Source organism: Triticum aestivum, chromosome 3B, assembly GCF_018294505.1.
Source record: "Triticum aestivum cultivar Chinese Spring chromosome 3B, IWGSC CS RefSeq v2.1, whole genome shotgun sequence".
Lineage (NCBI taxonomy): Eukaryota > Viridiplantae > Streptophyta > Magnoliopsida > Poales > Poaceae > Triticum > Triticum aestivum.
The window spans coordinates 133,327,618-133,350,072 of record NC_057801.1 but is presented as its reverse complement, the minus strand read 5'-3'; the positions used below and the strand labels follow the sequence as shown (position 1 = coordinate 133,350,072).

Below are 22,455 nucleotides of genomic sequence, written 5' to 3'. Positions count from 1 at the left end.
CTCCCCTACCTCTGCCTAGGGTTCTTCAAATTTTAATTGCATCAAATTAGTTAGGGTTCATCTATGGGTGGAAACGAATCGGATGCGGATCGGGATACGAATAATAGCGACATATTGCTTAAGTGTATTAGTCAATAGCTATGTGACATGAAGTATTCAACTTGTGGCATACAATAAGTCAATGATAAATAGGTTTATGAAGAAACACTATTGTAATGCCCAATAATTTCTAAGGTTAATCATAAAACGAGTAAAATTTGACCACTTATTTGACTTTTAAGTTGGATAATTGGAATATAAGATTGAATACGAATATCGGATATTTCAGATTATCCGCTACCACTTTCCACCCCTAGGTTCATCAAATTAGATGGTAATTAGGGCAGTGGTTCCTAGGTACTAATTAGTTAGTAAGAACTAGGTACTAATTAGGTACTAGTTTATTTTTATTTATAGTAAGTTTATTTTTAGTAATGAATTAATAGAACTAGTTGAACATGTCACATTTGTTGTTATTTTTTTAGTTAAAGCAGTTATTCCCGCATCGATGTCGATGATGCCTATCCCGCATCCTCGTCGTCGACTCGGCGGAGGACACCTGCTGGACCAGATGGGCCATGTCCGGGACTAGGCTCCACTAGGCTGGTACTGGGAGGCGCTACCTACCGGGGGCGCAACTTGGTGAGGAGCCAGCCCGTCGTTGACCCGAACCTTCTTTGGTGGCGGTCGTGTGGGCCAGTGATGGTCCAGAGGCTTGAGGACCCTGCGGAGGTGGTACGTCACAGTGTCAGCGAGGAGGACACGCATGTCCGTTGCTACTTGGTTGCGTTGGAGCACAGGTTCTCCAATACCTGGCAGATTCTCCAGGGATCTCACTGGAGCTATGATCCTGTGATGGTTCCTTCACTTTGGGTGTCCACCGCCCGCGCCGATACCCGTCGTTCGCTAGGGTTTTAGTTGTATTAGTAATATTATATGTATGATATTATTCGGGGTGTATTAGTGATAATATTCGACGATGTATGGACGCAAGAGATGATTTACTTTTGCTTATTGAATGCATGCTAAATTGAATACTTATTTATTTTACGATTTGGTTTTTCTTATTGAATGCTCATGTCAATATGAGTCCTATAAGATATTTTGAAATGTATATCTTGTGTTGCTCAAATAGGATATATGCTTGCCCAAGTGGCCATTCTTGTTTGCAGGTTACACCTCTGAGTGCCCTATGTTTTGCCGGAGTGTTGATTCATTTCTGTTCCGGCAAATTTCAGGCGCTCGATATGTCCTATTTTAGCAAAGGTCATGCCGGATTTTTCCGTGAATTTTGGCATGACTTGTGCCAGAATATGTAGGAAATATCGAGTGCCCCGGATTTGTGTGTTGAGTATCCTGGTAGTTGTCTTCGATCGATTTTCAATTAATGTTTCAACTATGAACATAGGAAATGTCTGACGACGAAAAGGATTTCGGTATTTGCAAATACTGCGAAGATGAGTGCGGCCTGTGCGACAGAATCTTCCTAGATGATGAAAGGTGCTTCAGCATGAAGCTGGACGAGAACTTTGAAGTGGATACAGTAAGTCACAATGACAAGTCTTTTTTCGTAATTAAGCATGACATATGCTTAATTTGCTTCGACTTATAATTTATTTATTTTTACTATTCTACTAGCGTATCCCCTGCCATGCAAGAGTTTTTGTCTTGGATAAGATAGGTTTCAGTCCTATGAAAACTACTATGGAGGTAAAGAGAGTTTACTTGAAGACCGAGCATGGTTATACTCTCCACGCAAAATTTTACAACGCAAACACCTACACCTATTTTCAATTCAAAACTTGGCAAGTACTATGCAAGACTTATGCATTTGAGCCTGATATGGTTATCACCTTTGATATTCATTTGGAAGATGATATTGAAGGTAATATCGACATTTGGGTCGATATGCATACGCCTCCAGTTATACCATTATGTGAGTTTCTCAACCATATTTGTGTCTTTGTTATTGTTTATTCAAAAATAGTTGACAACTAATTTCTATTGACAGCTTATTTCCATTCAAGCAAACATGCCCAGCTCTTGGTAGACATGACCTACTACTGTCTCGGGGCTGAACTAAACTGCGAGGAGATAAGTCATTATGTTTCATGGCTTGAGAATCTTCATACTGTCAAGACAAATTGTATTTCTGGACTTAAAAATCTTAGTACTCAAAACGTGCGACCAATAGTGTTCGTACTGAACTACAGTCACATCTATTTAGGAAAGATGGTAAGATTTTTACTATTTGTCGTCAGTGCATATTTTGCATACATTATTTTTTAAGCTAAACTTCATTGCTAAGTATGTTACTATATGATGTTCTTCAAGAGGGACTCCCGATGAATGTTGTGCCTCATTGGATTGAGACTAAAGGTCGCATGAGAATGGTTAGCTTACGGCCAAGACATCCTACAATGCACTTTAGTGCATTCAGGATTTCTAATAGCGAGGAATGCTTAATAGTGAAGGACTGGAGCAAAATTGTGAATGATCGCAGAGAAGTACTAGGGGGAAGCAATCAGAAGGCCAGCCCACGATTAGGAGACAGGTTCATCTGCATGCTCCAACATGATGAAGCAGGAGTGCTACACATGTTTTATGCTATTTTACCCGAGAGAGAGCAGCAGGAGTGATTAGCTAGAAATGAGTTTGAAGATGATGATGTGCTACACCATGACTATGATGATTAAATAGCTAGTGTTGGTGGTAATGACTATGATGATTATTATTAGCTAGTGTTGGTGGTGATTAGATAGCTACCGCAGCTAGTGTTGGTGGTGATTAGCTAGCTAGAATGAGTTTGAAGATAATGATGTGCTACACTATGACTATGATGATTAAATAGCTACTGTTGGTGGTAATGACTATGACGATGATTAAATAGCTTGTGCTAGTGGATTAGATTCAAGTGGGGGCAACATCTGGTGCACATAGAAAGTACTACTAGTCAAAACTAGATCAAGTGTGGATTAGTAGTATACTTTTGACATGCACCACATGTTGCCTCCACTTGAACCTAATCCACCTTCATTTGACACTCTGTTATGGACATAATGATATAAACCTCATAATTGGTACTGTACCAAAATTTGTATAACGGCGTATAAATACACTAAAAAAAGAATACTAGTAGCGACTGATAGTAAACACGATGCTACTAGCTAGATTAGCAGTAGCGCGGTAGCGAACACACGTTGCGGCTATATGTCTTAGCAGTAGCGCGTGTAGCACCCGCTACTCCAAGTAATAGTTGTAGCGCCTTACTAGTAGCGCGGTGTCCCGTGCTACTAGTGGGCATTAAACCCGCGCTACTACTAGGGTTTTCCCTAGTAGTGATTACTCCAAAAAGCATTATTATACAATAAAACAATATAAATAATAGTAGGAAAACATGATGCAAAATGGACGTATCAACTCCCCCAAGCTTAGACCTCTCTTGTCCTCAAGCGAAAACCGAAATCGAAAAACATGTCCACATGCTTAGAGAGAGAGAGGTGTCGATAAAAACAAAAATACGGACCTAGTTGCATCATGTGACTTATTATAACAGCAACAAACTTTAATATAAAACTTCTATTATAGAACTTTTATCATAGACTTCGCATGAACAAGTGACAATTCATCACAACATTGAAGTATAAAGCATAAACTCTATTGGAAACCAACAAACTATGTTCTCAGTCAACTTTGCAACTACAATTCATCATCTTTTCAGGAAGGGTCACGTATTGGAGCCTTGAGGCAAGTCCACATACTCAACCATCATTTAGTCTTTTATGATTGCTAACACTCGCCGCGTACACATGACCAAAACGTTTCAAACGGACACAAAGAAAGATAGGGGCTTATAGTTTCGCCTCCCAACACACTCACCTGAGGGTGATGTCAACAATAATAGCTTATGCCAACCATATTCAACTGGACATATGTGCATGGATCTTTCCTCGCCACATGATGCTTGCCAAAGGAGAAAAATAAAAGGAATAGAGAGAAAGCTTTGACTCTTACATAAAAGTAAATACATGAAAGTAAAAGATAGGCCCTTCACTGAGGGAAGTAGAGGTTTCCATGCACTTTTTCTTTCTATGCTCAACCCCTTAGTGCAATAGAACGTCATGTTATATTGCCCCTTGTGATGGCAACCTTTATTATGCAGTCTGTCGCTTTTATTCTTCACCATCACAAGTTTGTACAACGCTCAATTTTCCCTTGCACTAAATGATCTCACATTTTTATAAGAAATTTTTATTGCCCTTTTTGCACCGATGACAACTTACTTGAAGGATCTTACATAATCCATAGGTATGTATGGTGGACTCTCAAACAAGATAGGGTTTAAAGGGTTTTGGATGGACAAGTAGTATCTCTACTTAGTGCGGAATTTTTGGCTAGCAAAGATAGGGGCAAGCACCACATGTTGAAGGATCTATGAAAATATGACTTCTATGTGAATATGAACAAACATAAATAATTAAGTTGTCTTCCTTGTCCAACGTCAACAATTTTGGCATATAATATTTTGGTGGATGCTCACGATCACAAAATATTTCCATGATAATGTATTTATATGTGAATCTTCTCTTCCCTTATTAATTCTTTCATGTGTTGCATCATTGACCAATGCTATGTTTGTCAATCTACAATAAAATTTTCTACTTATACTTCTCCTTGTGTAATGTCATCACTTACCATAAGATTAGCATATGATCTTTTCTTTTATTTCCTTTCTTTTTGTTGCAGCAAGAAAGTAAAGAAGGCAGAACTCAAACTAAACTTTATTATATCTCGCACACGATTACAAGGATTGACCACTAATCAAACTCATAGAAAGAAAGGATCGAACTAAACTTTTATTCGTCTAATAGCAAAATATAACCATGATCGAACTAAGAAAATAAAGGCAAAAGATAGTGGAGATTGATACGATACCGGGGCACCTCCCCCAAGCTTATGAAAGCCAAGGGGAGTGCCCATACCCAATACTCAGTTTTCTTTTAGTGGTGATGAAGAAGATGATGGTGATGAAGTAGAAGGTTTCTTGTCCTCGGGTTTCCATGGCAGAGGCTCACCATCATAAGAGGAGGAGTGAGTCTCCCGGATCCTGCAACTGGCAGCCAAACTCATACCTTTAAACCTGGCCTCATATTCAAAGATCTGGCTTTGAAGATCGTGGATCTGGCTATGGAGGAAGTTGATTTGCTCGTTGAGGGAGAAGATGATGTCCTTTATGGGCTTGCCATCCACCTTGAGATCACGGGTATAGTCCGCGATCATGAGGTGATTGGCATTGAGTCCATGCTCCACCATCCCCTTTCCGTTGAAGATGAAAACAGGAGATTTCTCCGTGATACGGAGGTTAAAAAGTTCGGGAGGTATATATAGATTTTGTATCTTGGGGAACAAGCAAAACGGAAGAAAAACGGAGATTGGAAAGTACCCGAGGTGGGCACAACCCACCTGGGCGCGCCAGGCTAGCCTGGCGCGCCCTGGTGTATCGTGCCCACCAGGGTCACTTTCATGGAAGTTTCATAATTTTCTAAATATTCCAAAACTGAAAAAAAATATTTTTGCAGATTTTTCAGAGTCCGTTTACTTACGGTATCACGTACCTCCTTATTTTCACGATTCTGGAGTGTTCTGGAAGGACTCTTTTATGTGTTCTTCCGGTGTCAAAGTTTGGATAACATTACTTTCAACATTAATTGGCGTACCTGAGATATAGTGTTTTATTCGTTGACCATTGACAACCTTTGGGTTAGTCCTATCGTCATTATTTATTTTGATAGCTCCGGATCGATAGACCTCCTCGATGACATAGGGTCCTTCCCATTTGGAGAGGAGTTTTCCTGCAAAGAATCTGAAACGAGAGTTGTACAAAAGAACATATTCTCCTACTTTGAACTCACGCTTTTGGATTCTTTTGTCATGCCATCTTTTAAATTTTTTGTTGAATAACTTAGCATTTTCATAAGCCTGGGTTCTCCATTCATCTAATGAGCTAATATCAAATAACCTCTTTTCCCCGGCAAGTTGGAAATCACATTTGAGTTCTTTTATTACCCAAAATGCTTTGTGTTCTAACTCAACAGGTAAATGACAAGCTTTTTCATAAACCATTTTATATGGAGACATACCCATAGGATTTTTGTAAGCCGTTCTATAAGTCCAAAGTGCATCATCTAATTCTTAGACCAATTCTTCCGGGACCTATTAACAGTCTTTTGTAAGATCAGTTTTATTTCTCTATTGCTAAATTCAACTTGACCACTAGACTGAGGATGATAAGGTGACACAATTCTATGATTAACATCATACTTAGCAAGCATCTTACCGAAAGCACCATGAATAAAGTGTGAACCACCATCAGTCATTAAATATCTAGGGACTCCAAACCTTGGGAAAATAACTTCCTTAAGCATTTTAATAGAGGTGTTGTGATCAGCACTACTGGTTGGAATAGCTTCTACCCACTTAGTGACATAATCAATAGCAACCAAAATATGTGTATACCCATTAGAGGAAGGAAAAGGTCCCATAAAGTCAAATCCCCAAACATCAAATGGTTCAATAGCAAGTGAGTAATTCATAGGCATTTCTTGACGCTTACCGATATTACCTATTCTTTGGCATTCATCACATGATGAGACAAACTTACGGGCATCCTTGAAGAGAGTAGGCCAATAAAACCCATATTGTAATACCTTATGAGCGGTTTTGTCTCCCGCGTGATGTCATCCATAAACTTCGGAGTGACATTTCCGTAGGATTTGTTCATGTTCATGCTCAGGTACACAACGTCTAATAATACCATCTACTCCTTCTTTATAAAGATGTGGGTCATCCCAAGAGTAATGTCTTAAGTCATAGAAGAATTTTTTCCTTTTGTTGGTATGTGAAGCTAGGTGGTATGTATTTAGCAACAATATAATTAGCAAGTCAGCATACCAAGGTGTACAATGAGAAACATTTATTGCAGCTAGTTGTTCATTAGGAAAGCTATCATTCATAGGTTGTGGGTCATCAAGAATATTTTCAAGTCTAGACAAGTTATCAGCTACGAGGTTCTCTGCTCCTTTCCTATTAGTAATATGCACATAAAATTCTTGTAGCAGAAGAACCCACCTAATGAGTCTAGGTTTAGCATCTTTCTTTTCCATAAGATATTTTATAACAGCATGATCGGTGTGAAAAATTACTTTAGAATCAACAATGTAAGATCTGAATTTATCACAAGCAAACACCACTACTAAGAATTCTTTTTCAGTCGTAGCATAGTTTCGTTGAGCACTGTCTAGAGTTTTACTAGCATAATGAATAACATTTAGTTTCTTATCAACTCTTTGTCCTAAAACAGCACCAACAGCATAATCACTAGCATCACACATAATCTCAAAAGGCAAGTTCCAATCAGGTGGTTGAACAAGATGTGCAGTGATTAAGGCTTTCTTTAGTGTTTCAAAGGCTTCCATACAATCATCATCAAACACAAAGGGAATATCCTTTTGCAAAAGATTAGTAAGAGGCCTAGAAATTTTAGAAAAGTCTTTGATAAACCTTCTATAGAAACTAGCATGACCAAGGAAACTACGAATACCTTTGATATCTTTAGGACATCGCATTTTCTCAATTGCATCAACCTTGGCTTTGTCCACTTCAATGCCTCTTTCAGAAATTTTATGGCCCAAAAAAATACCTTCATTAACCATAAAGTGGCACTTCTCCCAATTCAAGACAAGATTTGTTTGTTCACATCTCTGCAAAACTCGATCAAGATTGCTTAAACAATCATCAAAAGACTTCCCATAAACAGAAAAGTCATCCATGAAAACCTCAACAATCTTTTCACAAAAATCAAAGACAATAGCAGTCATACATCTTTGAAAGGTAGCAGGTGCATTACATAAACTGAAAGGCATACGTCTATAAGCAAATGTTCCAAAAGGACAAGTAAAAGTGGTCTTTTCTTGATCAGATTGTAAAACAGGTATTTGTGAAAAGCCAGAGTATCCATCAAGGAAGCAAAAATGTGTGTGCTTAGATAGTGTTTCTAACATTTGATCAATAAAAGGCATAGGGTAATGATCTTTTCTAGTAGTTTATTTAATTTTCTATAATCAGTTACCATTCTATAGCCCGTGACAATTCTTTGTGGAATAAGCTCATTCTTATCATTTGGAACAATAGTAATACCTCCCTTCTTAGGGACACAATGAACAAAACTTACCCATCTACGATCAGCTATAGGATAGATTATACCTGCCTCCAGAAGTTTCAATATTTCCGTTCTTACCACTTATTTCATTTTCGGATTTAACCGACATTGGTGATCAACAACGGGTTTAGCATCAGGTTCCATATTAATCTTGTGCTGACATAGAGTGGGACTAATGCCCTTAAGATCATCAAAAGTATATCCAATAGCAGCCATGTGCTTCCTTAGAACTTTCAATAATCTTTCTTCTTCATGTTCTGAAAGGTTAGCACTAATAATAATAAGATATATCTTATTTTCATCAAGATAAGCATATTTCAAGGTGTCTGGCAATTGTTTTAATTCAAACACAGGATCACCTTTAGGTGGAGGTGGACCTCCTAGAGTTTTAATAGGCAGATTGTGTTTAATCAGAGGTTATTGTTCGAAAAAGATTTTATCTATTTCATTTATTTCACGCATATGCAAATCATTTTCAAGGTCTAGCAAGTATTGTTCAAAGGATCAGTAGGAGGCACAACAATAGAAGCAAGACCAATAATTTAATCCTTACTAGGCAAATCTTTCTTATGAGGTTGTTTACTAAACTTGGAAAAATTAAATTCATGAGATTCATCACCAAAGCTAACACCGACAGTTTGTTTCTTACAATCTATTTTAGCATTGACGGTGTTAAAGAAAGGTCTACCAAATATAATGGGACAAAATTCATCTTGTGGGGTGGTAAGAACAAGAAAATCAATAGGGTATTTTATCTTTCCACACAAGACTTCAACATCTCTAAGAATCCCAATTGGTGATATAGTATCTCTATTAGCAAGTTTAATAGTAACATCTATGTCTTCTATCTCAGCATATGCTATTTCATCTTTAATTTCCTCATATAATGAGAAAGGAATAGCACTCACACTAGCACCTAGGTCACATAACCCATGATAACAATGATCTCCTATCTTAACTAAGACAACAAGCATGCCAACAACTGGTCTGTGTTTATCTTTTCCTTCAAGTTTATCAATTCTAGAGGCTTTATCACAGAAGTAAATAACATGCCCATCAATATTATCCACTAAGAGATCTTTAACCATAGCAACACTAGGTTCAACTTTGATTTGTTCAGAAGGTTTGGGTGTTCTAACATAACTTTTGTTAACCATAGTTGAAGCTTTAGCATGTTCATGCTAACAGGAAAAGGTGGTTTTTCAATATAAGCAGTGGGAACAACTGGATCAACATTGTAAATGACAGTTTCTTCTTTAGCTTTTACCGGTTCTTTAATTTCTTCTTTAATTGGTGGGTGATACTTAAACCACTTCTCCTTAGGGAGATCAACATGAGTAGCAAAAGATTCGTAAAAGGAAGCTACTATCCCAGAGTCAAGTCCATACTTAGTGCTAAACTTTTGAAAGGCATCGGTATTCATAAAAGATTTAACACAATCAAACTTAGGTTTAATACCTGACTCTTTACCTTCGTCTAGTTCCCAATCTTCAGAGTTGCATTTAATTCTTCCTAAAAGATCCCACCGGAATTCAATAGTCTTCTTCATAAAAGAACCAGTACAAGAAGTATCGAGCATGGATTGATCATTACAAGAAAGCCGAGCATAAAAATTCTGAATAATAATTTCTCTCGAAAGCTCATGATTGGGGCATGAATATAACATTTACATAAGCCTCCCCCAAGCTAGAGAGATATTTTTTCCTTCACGAGGCCAAAAATTATATATATAATTCCGATCACGATGAACTAGATGCATAGGATAAAATTTCTGATCAAATTACAATTTCAAACGGTTCCAGTTCCAAGATCCAATATCATCGCATAGCCTATACCATGTCAATGCTTAAAGGGAAAAACTTCTTATTAGCTTCATCTCCGGGCAAACCTGCAAGCTTAAATAATCCACAAATTTCATCCACATATATCAAGTGCATATCAGGATGTTCGGTTCCATCTCCTGCATAAGGATTAGCTAGCAGTTGTTCTAACATACTCGAAGGAATTTCATATTCAATATTTTTAGTAGGTGCAGTAGGTTGCGGGGTAACTAATTGTGGTTCCGGTCGAGGTGAAGATACCCCAAACAAACCTCTCAAAGGATTGTTTTCCATAGTAGCAAGTGACAATAAATTTCAGCACATAGTAATAATGTTTCCTTACCAATTTCCACTTATCAAGAGCGCTTCACTCCCCAGCAACGGCGCTAGAAAATTGCCTTGATGACCCAAAAATGCATGGGGTCAATTGTAGCTCTTTTCGATAAGTAAGAGTGTCGAACCCAACGAGGAGCAGAAGGAAATGACAAGTGGTTTTCAGCAAGGTAATGTCCGCAAGTGATAAAAGTGTAAGTAGCGGAGTAGTTTGGTAGCAAGATAATTTCTAACGAGCAAGTGATAATAGTAGTAACAAAAGTGCAGCAAGGTAGCCCAATCGTTTTGAGGCAAAGGACGGGCCAAAACGGTTTCTTATGAAAAGCAAAGTGTTCTTGAGGGTACATGGGAATTTCATCTAGTCAGTTTCATCATATTGGTTTAATTCGTGTTCGGTACTTTGATAATTTGATATGTGGGTGGATCGGTGCTTAGATGTTGTTCTTACTTGAACAAACCTCCTACTTATGATTAACCCTCTTGCAAGCATCCGCAACTACGATAAAAGTATTAAGAATAAATTCTAACCATAGCATTAAACTTTTGGATCCAATCGGTCCCTTACGGAATAGCGCATAAACTGGGGTTTAAGCTTCTGTCACTCTCGCAACCCACCATCTGATAACTACTCCACAATGCATTCCCTTAGGCACAAATATGGTGAAGTGTCATGTAGTCGACGTTCGCATGACACCACTAAGAGAATGGCAACATACATACCATCAAAATATGGAACACATATAAAGTTCACATGATTACTTGCAACATGATTTCTCTCATGACCTCAAGAACAAAGTAACTACTCACAAATGATAAACATGCTCAAGATCAGAGGGGTATTGAATAGCATAATGGATCTGAACATATAATCTTCCACCAAATAAACCATATAGTAATCAACTACAAAATGTAATCAACACTACTAGTCGCCCATGGGCACCAATCTATAGTTTTGATACAAAGATTGAACATAAGAGATGAACTAGGGTTTGAGAGGAGTTGGTGCTGTGAAGGTGTTGATGAAGATGGCCCTCCCCAATATGGGAGAGTTGTTGGTGATGATGACGACGATGATTTTCCCCTCCGGGAGGGAAGTTTCCCCGTTGGAATCGCTCCGCCGAGGGGTAAAAGTGCTCCTGCCCAAGTTCCTCCTCGAGGCGGCGGCGCTTCGTCCCGAATGTCCTTCCCTTATTTTTTCTAAGTCAAAATGACTTATATACCAGAAGATGGGCACCGGAGGTGGGCCGTGGAGGCCAGCACCCACTAGGGCGCGCCTAGGCCTCCTGGCGTGCCCAGGTGGGTTGTGCCCACCTGGTGGCCCTCCTCTGGTACTTATTTGCTCCAATATTCCTTAAATATTTCATAAAAATCCTCGGGGAGTTTCAGCTTATTTGGAGTTGTGCGGAATAGGTAGCTTGACGTAGCTTTTTCAGGTCCAGATTTCCAGTTGCCGGAATTCTCCCCCTTGATGCATACTTTGCATATTATGAGAGAAAAGGCATTAGAATTACTCCAAAAAGCATTACTATACAATAAAACAACATAAATAACAATAGAAAAACATGATGCAAAATGGACGTATCACTAATCACCTGTGGGCATCTTTCGGACTGAGACCACCATCGCCTACCCAAAGCAGGAGCTCCGACCCTCCCCGGGCCCCAATCTGGTATGCCCGAGCATGAGCCCCAAGACCTGGACATCTCCATCGCACGGACATCCCATGCCGGCCCGAACCCATGAGAAGAAAGGAGCCACCACCACCTGCATGCCAATCACTGTCGCCAGAGCTGCCGCAACCTCGCCCATCATTGGTGCACCCACCACCGTCGGAACGCGGCCCCGACCAAACCACCATCGCTGACAACCACCACTGCAAGTATGCAACAAAGGTCACCAACACACGCTGCCCGCAGCCTGCACACCCTTGTCGGAGTCCAAAACTAGGCCTGACCGGAGGCCGGCAAGCACGCCACCACCAGCGACAAGCCGAGCCCCGTCACCACAACGAGCCGAGCTATCTGTATCCCCGGAAAGGCAGATCTGAGACGCACCCCATCCGATCCCTGCCGATCACACGGTGCGCACCCCCGCAACCCACAACCCACAACCCTTTCATGCCGCCGCCCACAACCCGTGCCATCGCCGCCGACTGCTGCCGTGGTGCCGCCACATCCCGTCCACACGCTGCGCCACCAAGCGCCGAACGGGCGAAGGAAGAGCACCCCTCTGTCGCTGATGCTGCCAGGCTTTGCCCGTTAGCCCACCGAGGCGACAACGAGGACATGAGGGGGCAAGGAGGGTGGCGTGGACCAGCGGCTAGGGTTCCACCCCCCTCCCCTTCCCCTGGCACTCGCGTGGGGGGGGGAGCGCACCAATCAGCATCCACGCTTAAGCACTTCACAAATCCGTCGACATTCGAAGGACGAACGAAAAGAAGAGGGGTGATCCGTGTGATCATTGGAACGGATAAGCTGGTAGCGATGCAAGCCCGGAACGGCAGACTGTCATCGACGATTCAAGATTCAGCAAGTGTGTGGACTAACATTTAGAAGGACATGGAGTTATTGAGCTCGAGCTCATATGAGCTCTTAATCGTGGGCGTTGATATGAGCCTAAGGATCTGTGCCATTTCTTTATACAGTAGGTGGTGGGCTGCTAGAAAATAGGTACTGTTGAGCCATACGTATGCGCGACAGATGAGTAGTGGGCCATAATTTAACGGCTTGCGGACGGCCGTTCGAGAAGAGGCGAGCTGTGGCCCAGAATATGCATCCACGTCTGATCGATCCGTGGACCAGGATGTTGCCTTTTCCCCCGTCGGTGGGGTCATGGGTCAAATGAATTGTTTCTGTAAAACAAAAAGGGCCAAATGAATGCACCGTTTTGGTGTCTTCTCCAATCTGGGTGTTGGAGACTGAATCGTCGAGAGAAGGCGCAGCGGCGGCGACAAGCCATGGAGTTCCTGATGCAGCCGATATGTGGGTTCGTAAATCTTCCCTTTTCTTGTGGCCGACCTCCTGAATTAGCTACCTGGATTGGTTGATCGAAACGGATTTGGTTTGTCATCGATCAGATCTACTTTTCTGGAGGAGGTAGGCGAAAGTACAGTGCCGCCCCGTGTGGCAGATCAGGGTGCGGTGGAGCGGGCGGGCAATGTGGGATGGGGAGGCGCGGGAGCAGCCAGGCCTAGGAACGGGTGTGCTGGAGCAGACACTGGTGATTGGGAATTTCATGGCAGCGGAGGAAGCACCGGCTATGGTGGGGGATTCATGGCGGCAAGCAGGGTGTGGGGGAGCTGGCGCCGGCGGTTGGTAGCGCGGACGCTCAAATCTGGGATGTCCGCGGAGCAGCGGCAGAAAGGAGTGAGATATCTCCCGCGGCCTCCGGCTATTAACTGGAAAGATGAACCCCCGGGCTCCTGGATGGAACAAAAGGTTAGTGGTTGACTTGATCATGCAGAAAAAAATGAGGCAGTACAAATCTGGCATAGATGTGCTGAATTAGTGTGTGCATTGTGCCATGACGATACTTCTATGCTTGTTACCATCAATAATCTGCTGGGACTTTTTAAAAATTGATTCCCTGGATTAGAGCAACTACAGAATTATATGGACTTGGTCCAAGTAAAATGATGCTTGCAAACCAAGGATTACATGCGTCTAGTTACTAGGAATGATACTTGCTGAATCCTTGTAAACTAATATCATAGTTGCCTGTTTTTTGCTAGGCTAAGGATTGGAGATGCAGCACCTAGGAGAACACCTTGTCGACGTGGACGACCAATGACTAGTTTTTTGTGTTGTGGCCAAATTGTAATGTGCATTTCTGCTGTGTTGTTCCGAACTTCCAGATGTGGAAGTTGTTGTTGGACCTTCTTTATGTGACACTGGCAAATGTAGCTGAACCAAACTACTGAAGTGACTCCGGTGGTAGCGTCTCGCCGGCTGAGCACTGCAGAAAAAGGGAAGAAGCCAGTGGTTGAGGAATCTGAAATGGATTCATCCGACAGTGATGAAAATGAGCAGGAACGAGGTGATCGACGCTCTAGGAATGCTATACGTCGCCTAAGAGGACAAGGTGATGACGCATGAACACCCCTTCCCCTGTTTTTGTGCTTAAAGAATTTGTAACTTAATTATATGCTTATCATGAGTATGAAGCATAACCAGTTTAAAAATGAATGCCATAAAGATAGCTGAAGTACTTATGTTTGATTCGAGGACGCAGCAAATACTGCTAATGGAAGGGCTGAACATACGGGGGCAAGGGCTGCTGTTGTCAACACTACGACAGGTAAGATGATGTGAAAGTAGTAACAATTATGATACTAACAGAAAGTTTGCGTTTTTGGATCTGATTACAGAAAATTGAAATTGTCTGCACTGTCAGGTGGCACGGCTGAAATTGACAATATTCTACAAGAGGTTACAGCGATGCAAGGCGCTTGTCAGGTGGCGGGGGTAACTACTGAAAAATTAGGGCACAAAGGGATAACTGGAACTCAGTATCCGCCTATAGCTGTGAAACAGGAGGATGATGGCGCACTGAGAGCTGTGGTTGACACAGAAGTTTTGAATGTGGTCGACATTGACATAGATTGCACGAGGCAGCTTCAGAATGAGCTTTATGAAGAATGTCTATGTTGTTTCAAATTGACATTTGATTTGTCATTTTCTCCATATAGTAAGGGAAACTAAATGAAAAGTTCATTGCCTAACGTGACATTTATGTTCTAGATGTGATTGAGGAAGCATCCCAGCTGTCAACAGTTGTGTATGTCATCGACAGTGATAGCAATAATGATGGTGCGTTTGAAGAATGGTCGGACCCTGACCATGATCTGTTAGTAGAGATTGACAGGAGGCTCAGGGAGCAAGAGGTGAGGGATGAGGGTGTTGCAAAAAAGTACCAAGAAGATGAAGAAAAGAAGGCGAACGAGCAGGAAGAGAAGGATGCAGAGCTTGCGAGGAGGTGTGCGAAAGAGGCGCAACGCGAGGCTTTGGAGCAAGTGGATAAAGATAATCAGGTTGCTTGTATGTGCCAAGCCCTGTATGAACAAAATGGTAAGCAATACCAACACAAGGATATGGTGTTTTAAAGAAAAGAGACATTTTTTACATTCATCCATGGATCTGATAGTTGTGTGTTTGTGCAGCCACTGATGAGCAGATCGAGAAGGCCTGTGCACATGCTGCCGTTGGTGATGCAGTACATAATGTTGCTCATAAGGCGAGCCAAGGATCTGGAACACCGGGTACACGTTTTGCAGATGTTTGAAGAAACCTGATTAAGAAAATGATTAAGAAAAAATATCAGCTGTATTAACTCATTTGTGCTATTTTCAGGCGTGGGGATAGACATGTTCAGACAAATAAATAAATAAATAAAACTTTGGATGTTAGTCCGAGTGGTATGATCAGAGTATCAACCTCTGAAGGTGAGTGAGAGGAAAACAATATTAAAAGAAAAGATACCAGGGTACAAATTGCCCAACATTTTGTGTAATGTGTCCTTGAAGGGGACACAAGAATGGATGGCACTGGCATCGATGGAGCGCGTAGCCCACAACGGCTGAGCCGTGGCCCACAACACAAAGCTCCCATCTCAGCCGTAGCTGCGAGTATGACGGCTGTTACATTGAATGCGGTGGTTGGGTGGGCCACATGCTGTGAAAAAGCTGCGTGTACTGCTCCGAATACAGACTAAAATACCAGCAGTGGCCCGAATCTTAGTGCTACACGACGGCTGAGATAAAGGGCACATATGAGCCCGAGCTCAGAATAGCACTTTCGCATTTAGAAAAGAAAAACACTATAGTAAGTCAGATGAAAGCAGTTGAAGCACCAAGTCGGAATCTCCTTGCATCATTCAGCCAACAAACTCACTTTCCCAGCACAGAGACCATTCGCACATGCATAAATAAAATTCTAAAGTATGATACCAACATACAAAAGTCAGCAGTCAGCGCACACACACACGTTACTACTGACTTGCAGTAGCAACCGATCAACAACAACAACACATGATTCAGGTTACCCCGGACAACGCCCAGGGATTAAACTTCCTGGCTGCTGCAGCAGCTCACAGTATCACATGCAGGGCTCAAGACACACCCTAACTTTGCTGAGTGAAATACCATCAGGTGTATAATTCAGGCTACTCCACCGCAGTCAGATCAACTCTCAGATGCAGCACGCCGTCGATGAAGAGGCTGTCGTCCGCAATGAACGTCGACCATGGAACTCCAAAAAGATCATCGCATCCCTCCAGCAAAGGCCCGCTGAATGTGTGCCTACCGCCGTACTTGCTCAAGAATTTTCCTGACGATCTTGTCCTTGCAGCAAACTCAATATCGAAACACAGCGAGCCTGAAATAGAATTTCCATATATCCCTAACCAGAGGCCAAAGCTGTACAACTCTGTCTGCTCATCCAGTACACAGTTTGCCATGAGATAGAATTTCTGACCTGCGAGATGGAACCAGTCTGACAATATAACTCCTGATGGGAAGAATTGGGAGCACTCGTCGCGCTTTAGATCCATGTAAACTATAACCTGTGGGTAAGGTCGATCAAATGCAACCGCTTTCACATGTTTGGACCCGTAAGTTCGCTCAGCAGACTGCCAATTGAGAGTTGATGCATCTGCTGCAAGAGCACCTTCCATCTGGGTTGGGTAAGCTTTGTGAAGAAGGACCTCATTGATGCGCTTGGTTACTTGCTCACGGTCTATGTCATCATCAGTGGATGCTAGGATCTCCTGAAGTGCCGCACATGTCATATGACTGAAGCTTACCAGCGGAAGCAAACGGCTGCTCAAGATCTCACGTCTTTCCTCCGGTTCCAGGTATCGCGCACGGGCCCACTCGAGCAAGAAGTTATATACCGCATCTTCAGATGCTACTTGTATGTCAGTGCTTGAAAAGATCACCTCGATTCCAGAAAGAGAGATGTTCATCAATTCTTCAAACCTGAAATGGGACAAACCATGCCATGAGTACACTTCGTGCACATTACAATGGCCAATGCCTACATATTTCTCCAAAATGAAAAATAAAAATTGCTCCATCAAATGGGGATCACTCACTTGTCTAAAATCTTGTATTTCTCAGCAAGGAATTCCCTGGCTGCACCTACCACACCCTGAACTTCAACAGCCATTGAAAGGGAGCATGGATGGTCTAGGTATAGCAGTGCAGATTCTGTGGTCATAGGCAGGCTTCTGAGCAACTGACTGCAGTACCTCATGCAAGAAAGAACCTCAAATTTGTCGGAAGCCATTAAGATGTCAAGCAGAAGAGTGGGCTCAATTGTTGTCAACTTTCCACTGTACATGAAGCTTAAAAGCTCCATAAAGGCATTTTCCTCTGTTCCAAGTAGAATGAAAACAGAAAAATCATGAGAGCAGCTCAATAAATAAGCAAAAAAAAGGACACACTTTTTGTACCCTAAATAAACTTTCGAAATTGACTACTGACTTACATTATTGACAAACCCTCCATGGGAGATTAACCTTTTTTCCAATCACGGATAATTTATATGTATACTACTACAGAAAACATACGAGTTGGGAGGAATCCAAGCGATCTCAATCATTCAATACAATCAGATCCAATGGCTGATAATTGCACGTAAAAAAATAAACTTGAGAGAGAGTTCCCTGCTTAAGAGTGAGTTAATTAATCCACGAATTGCCCACATCGATGACTAAAAGAGACGACACATATCAGTGGATATTTAGATAGTGTATGGTACATGCAATATATACATTGTGCATGCTGAATTACCAGTAAAATTAAGTGCAGAAACTATAAAAGATAATCTTTTATTTACCATAAATAATCTTATGACAAAAAATAGTAACACAACCACAGTATCAAATAAGAATAAAATATAAGAGGAAGAATGTTACAGTAAAGCTCACATTACCTGAATCAGCAATCCTGATTCTTGGATGCGTCTGATCAGATTCATTCATGCCATTTGAGAAAAGCTAAGAAACATGAAGCTTATTAGAAACTTGAACTGATCATACAAATGTACTTCACATGATTATAGAATTACCTTTAGAAAGAAACGACTTCTTGCAGCAAGAATCGCTGAATTGATATGAAGGGTCTTTACTGTTAAAATTGGTGTACTTGCCATGGTTGAGAAACAGTCTATCTCTCCATTATCAGCTGCAAAATAACAAGATCGGTGAAATATAAGACAACTAGGAGAAGCAAAAGGTACGCAATTAAACCATTGGACATATTTTCTTCTGGGAAAAATACTTGAAACACTCTGTCCAATGGTGCAGATTCATTTAATCACTCTTCAGATATTTGATAAATGGTAAAAATAATATCACAAAAATTGAACCGCAATTTAGCTGCAGCCAGCAATCTAAGCATGCTTGTAGCTCACTGAACAAAGAGATCATAGATGTTACCCCAAGGATCCTACTTGAATTACATATAACTTAGGCAATGCCCTTTGTAAAGCTTCACTGTAAACTGGACCAGGAATTGTAACATGAATACTAGAATTTCAGAACCTACAATTCCTTAAAAGGACATTAACTAGTAGAACTTTAGGTGTCTCAGCTGGAATAACACATTTTCAAGTTTTCTGAGTCGAACGGTTAACAACCATTGTCAGTGGCTAGTCTCAGTTGCAGTGACAGGGGATTGATATGTTTGAACACTACAGCTAAATCCAAATATACTTGACTAAACATTTGCTGCATCATCATCAACCATGTCCGCCATCAACCATGTGCTTTCTCCGACACCCCGTGGCAGGTGGAAATTGCTCGCCATCGCCCAACCACCGGGGGACGCCGGCGCTTCCCCAAGGGAAAAAGCCCTTCCCTTTCGGTCACCAGAGGGAAGTTGCCACCACCGCAGCAGGGGAGCCCCGCGTCTGGCGGAACGGGTGGACAACCTCCGCGACGTCCTCGGCCGTAAAGGGGACCAACGATTTCGAGGGGTGTACCGGCAGGTGGTGCCCGGTGGATCTTTCCACCGGAACGACCTCGCGGACTGCCGGGAAGTTGAGGCCCTCGTCAACAGTAGGCGTCGGGCCCGCCTGGGAAGACGCCGCCGGGCGGGACCTGACCAGAACGGGCGTCGTCACCGTCCCGGCCGGGACAGCGACACGAGCCCCCGGAAGCGCGATGCTGTGGCGCAGCAGCCTCCGCGCCCGCATCACGGCATCGGCTCAAAGTTTTGGACAGGGGAGGTGGCATCGACGGCGGGACAGGGGGAGGACAACGGCGGGCGTCGCGCATGTCCACATTGTGCCCACGCCGAGGGAAACCAGGCCCAAATTCGCGCAAGAAATGGGTCCCGGACGGACAAAAGATGAACGGTCATCTGTTTTGTGTCAGCGGGTTGGGCCGTTTTTTCTGTCTGTTACAATCTAAACAGACAAAATATGTCAACGTGTTGGAGTTGCTCTTAGGTGGTCGGAAACCTATTCACCTTCTTCAGCCTCCTGACCGCTTAGGTAGTCGGATATGCTCGGGGTCCCCGTGAAGATGATTGAGCACCACTTATCCGTGAACCCGGGCGCACGCCTCGTCTGATGAAAGGAGCGCCGACAAGCACCCAAGCAACAACATTTCATCTGTGCCAAGGTGAGTAATCTCCAAGAGGCTCATTTCATCTGTGAGATGATTCACCTTAGAGTGGCTTGTCAATCTCGTCGTCGTCCCAAAGGTTAACAGAAAGTTGAGGATGTGTGTGGACTTCGCCGACCTCAAAAAAATGTGTCTTAAGGATCACTTCCAATCGACTCGCATTGACCAGATCATGGACTCCACAGCGCGGCGTGATCTCCTGTGATTCCTGGACGGGTATTCTGGTTACCACCAGATGCACATGGCTAAGGAGGAGGACGAAGCGACGACTTTCATCACCCTCACAGGGACTTTTTGTTGTATATATGCATACCTTTTACTCCAAAGAATGAACGTCCAACATATCAGCGGGCCGCGCACATTGGTTTGGAGCCCCAGCTCATCCGCAACGTCGGGGCATACATTGGTGATCTCGTTACGAAGACAAAGGACCGGGCCACGCCCCTCGACGACCTGTCAGAGACTTTTGATAACCTGTGCCGCATGTGCATGAAGCTGAACCCCAAGAAATGTGTCTTCAAGGTACCCTTTGAAAGCGCCACAGTTTCCTCATGTCCAGCAGGGGCATCGAGGCTAAACCCAAGAAGATCATTGCCATCAACCCAACCCGCCCTCCAACGTGTCGCAAACACATGCAACACTTATCGAGCTGCATGGCGACCTTGGCGAGGTTCATCTTCAAGTTCGGAGAGCTGGGCCTCCCTTTGTTCAAACTCCTCAAGAGGTCGGACCCATTCAAGTGGACACCGTAGGTTGAGAAGGACTTCAAACGGTGTTTATCCTCCGCAACGATCCTGGTGGCGCCAAGGCCAAGGGAGCCCTTGCTGATGCATATCGTTGCAACCCCCTAGGTTGCAAGAGTAGCCCTCGTCGTGGAAAGGGAGGAGGCAAGAGAGGCAGCACCGCTGACCCCGCTCACCTCATCATTGGCCTTTTGACGAGCGAGATGAGCTTAGCAAGTCCTTTTGACTTCCGCCTCTATTAAGGACAGCATGATGTTTCCGACCCATCCTTGATGACGGATGGATTCAACAACACGATCAAACAGATGGCATTGCGTCGCGCCAAGGAAATGACACCAACTCCTATCAAATACGCGGGGCCTAGGCTGACTAGGCCTGGGTAGGTCAAGAGGAGGGGGCATTTGACCCCGATCACACCACATGCGCCATAGAGTGTATATTGTGGCTGCTCCCATGTTAAGTAAGGGGCAAACTGGAGCCCGAAGGGGGACGAAAACCCTGTAATCACACACACACATACACACACACACACACACACATACACACACACACACACACACACACTTGTCTTCAGAAGCAAGAACTAGCACGTAGGACGTAGGGTGTTACACCTTCTTGGTGACATGAACCAGGATAAAAAAAGCCTCAATCTCTCAAGTGGTCTGAAGTGTTTGACCCATGAATGAATCTCTAAAAGGGGATCCCCACAATCTCTGAACTTGAAGATCGCCCATTGACATAAGATCTTAGGTGCAAAACTTATACTAGTAGAATGGTGTTTCACCGTTGCCTCAGTCATTAATCCCTGACACGTAACCGCGTATGTGCTAGTGCCAATTTATCTCTATGCAACAAGTATTTGGACTACTTGAATAAAAGTGGTTATCAAGCAGGCTAACAATGACCTTAAGGCCTCATTTGGCAGCAGGGGATGGGATCCTGGTCCATTCCCTAAAAACTCTCATCAAGTGGTTGACCTTCCTCGGTTTTTCCGCCATACCATTTGGTCGAGAGGTGGAACGGGAGAACTCATTCGCTTCCTTGTGAATTCCCTGGGAGGAAAAACGCATCTCCGCTCGTGGATGGAGTTCCCCGTCTCTTACATGTTGTCTCTGGACAAGTCGACGTAGTCATGCTCGTTCCCCTGACACCGGTCTGTGCTTGAAGGCGAACTTTTCCCCGTCTTTCCCCCATCATGAGTGAACCAAATGGTGGTAAGCGGGCCCGTGGTTTTCTACCACGGATTCATGTGTGACGGGCAAAATCCCTATGGTGGCTTTTCTCATTTGGGTCCTATATCCCCTACGGCCAAACAAAGCCTAAATATTTTCATGCACACAAAACAAACTAACATAGGTGAACAAAGAAAATGGCGCACTAACATAGGTGTACACCACATCAACGCACGCACAAGCACATAATATATGGATTCCCTCTATTGCCCCCATGTTACACTAACACGGTAAAGCTCTAACGGAGGGTCAGCCTGAGATGAAACAAAATTACCCAACCATCCCAAATCAAAACAAGCGCAACAACCCCATGCCCACACAAATTAACGTGTGCATCGAATTAAATATGCATGTAATTCCAAAAGGCCAAACACATCCAACTCAGGGGGCTTCACACACCTTTCTTATTGCCATTGCATATGAGAGATCCTCCGCTGACATCG

At 43.0% G+C, this 22,455-nt stretch overlaps 1 protein-coding gene across 2 annotated transcripts; it reads right to left on the bottom strand.

Annotated features, from left to right (window-relative positions):
• Window positions 1–16,308: 16,308 nt before the first annotated feature.
• Window positions 16,309–19,726, bottom strand: LOC123065031 (BTB/POZ domain-containing protein POB1). 2 transcript variants are annotated; one of them, XM_044488404.1, is made up of 5 exons: window positions 19,392–19,726; window positions 18,477–18,592; window positions 18,342–18,405; window positions 17,500–17,779; window positions 16,309–17,383 (listed from the first exon to the last, which is right to left on the bottom strand). In XM_044488404.1, exons 2-5 carry the CDS (start codon window positions 18,558–18,560, stop codon window positions 16,570–16,572), a joined length of 1,242 nt encoding a protein of 413 aa, XP_044344339.1. In that variant the 5' UTR covers window positions 18,561–18,592; window positions 19,392–19,726; the 3' UTR covers window positions 16,309–16,569. The 2 variants fall into 2 exon arrangements, with proteins under 2 accessions (XP_044344339.1, XP_044344338.1); XM_044488403.1 differs by having other exon boundaries at window positions 18,477–19,726.
• Between the last annotated feature and the right edge of the window lie 2,729 nt (window positions 19,727–22,455).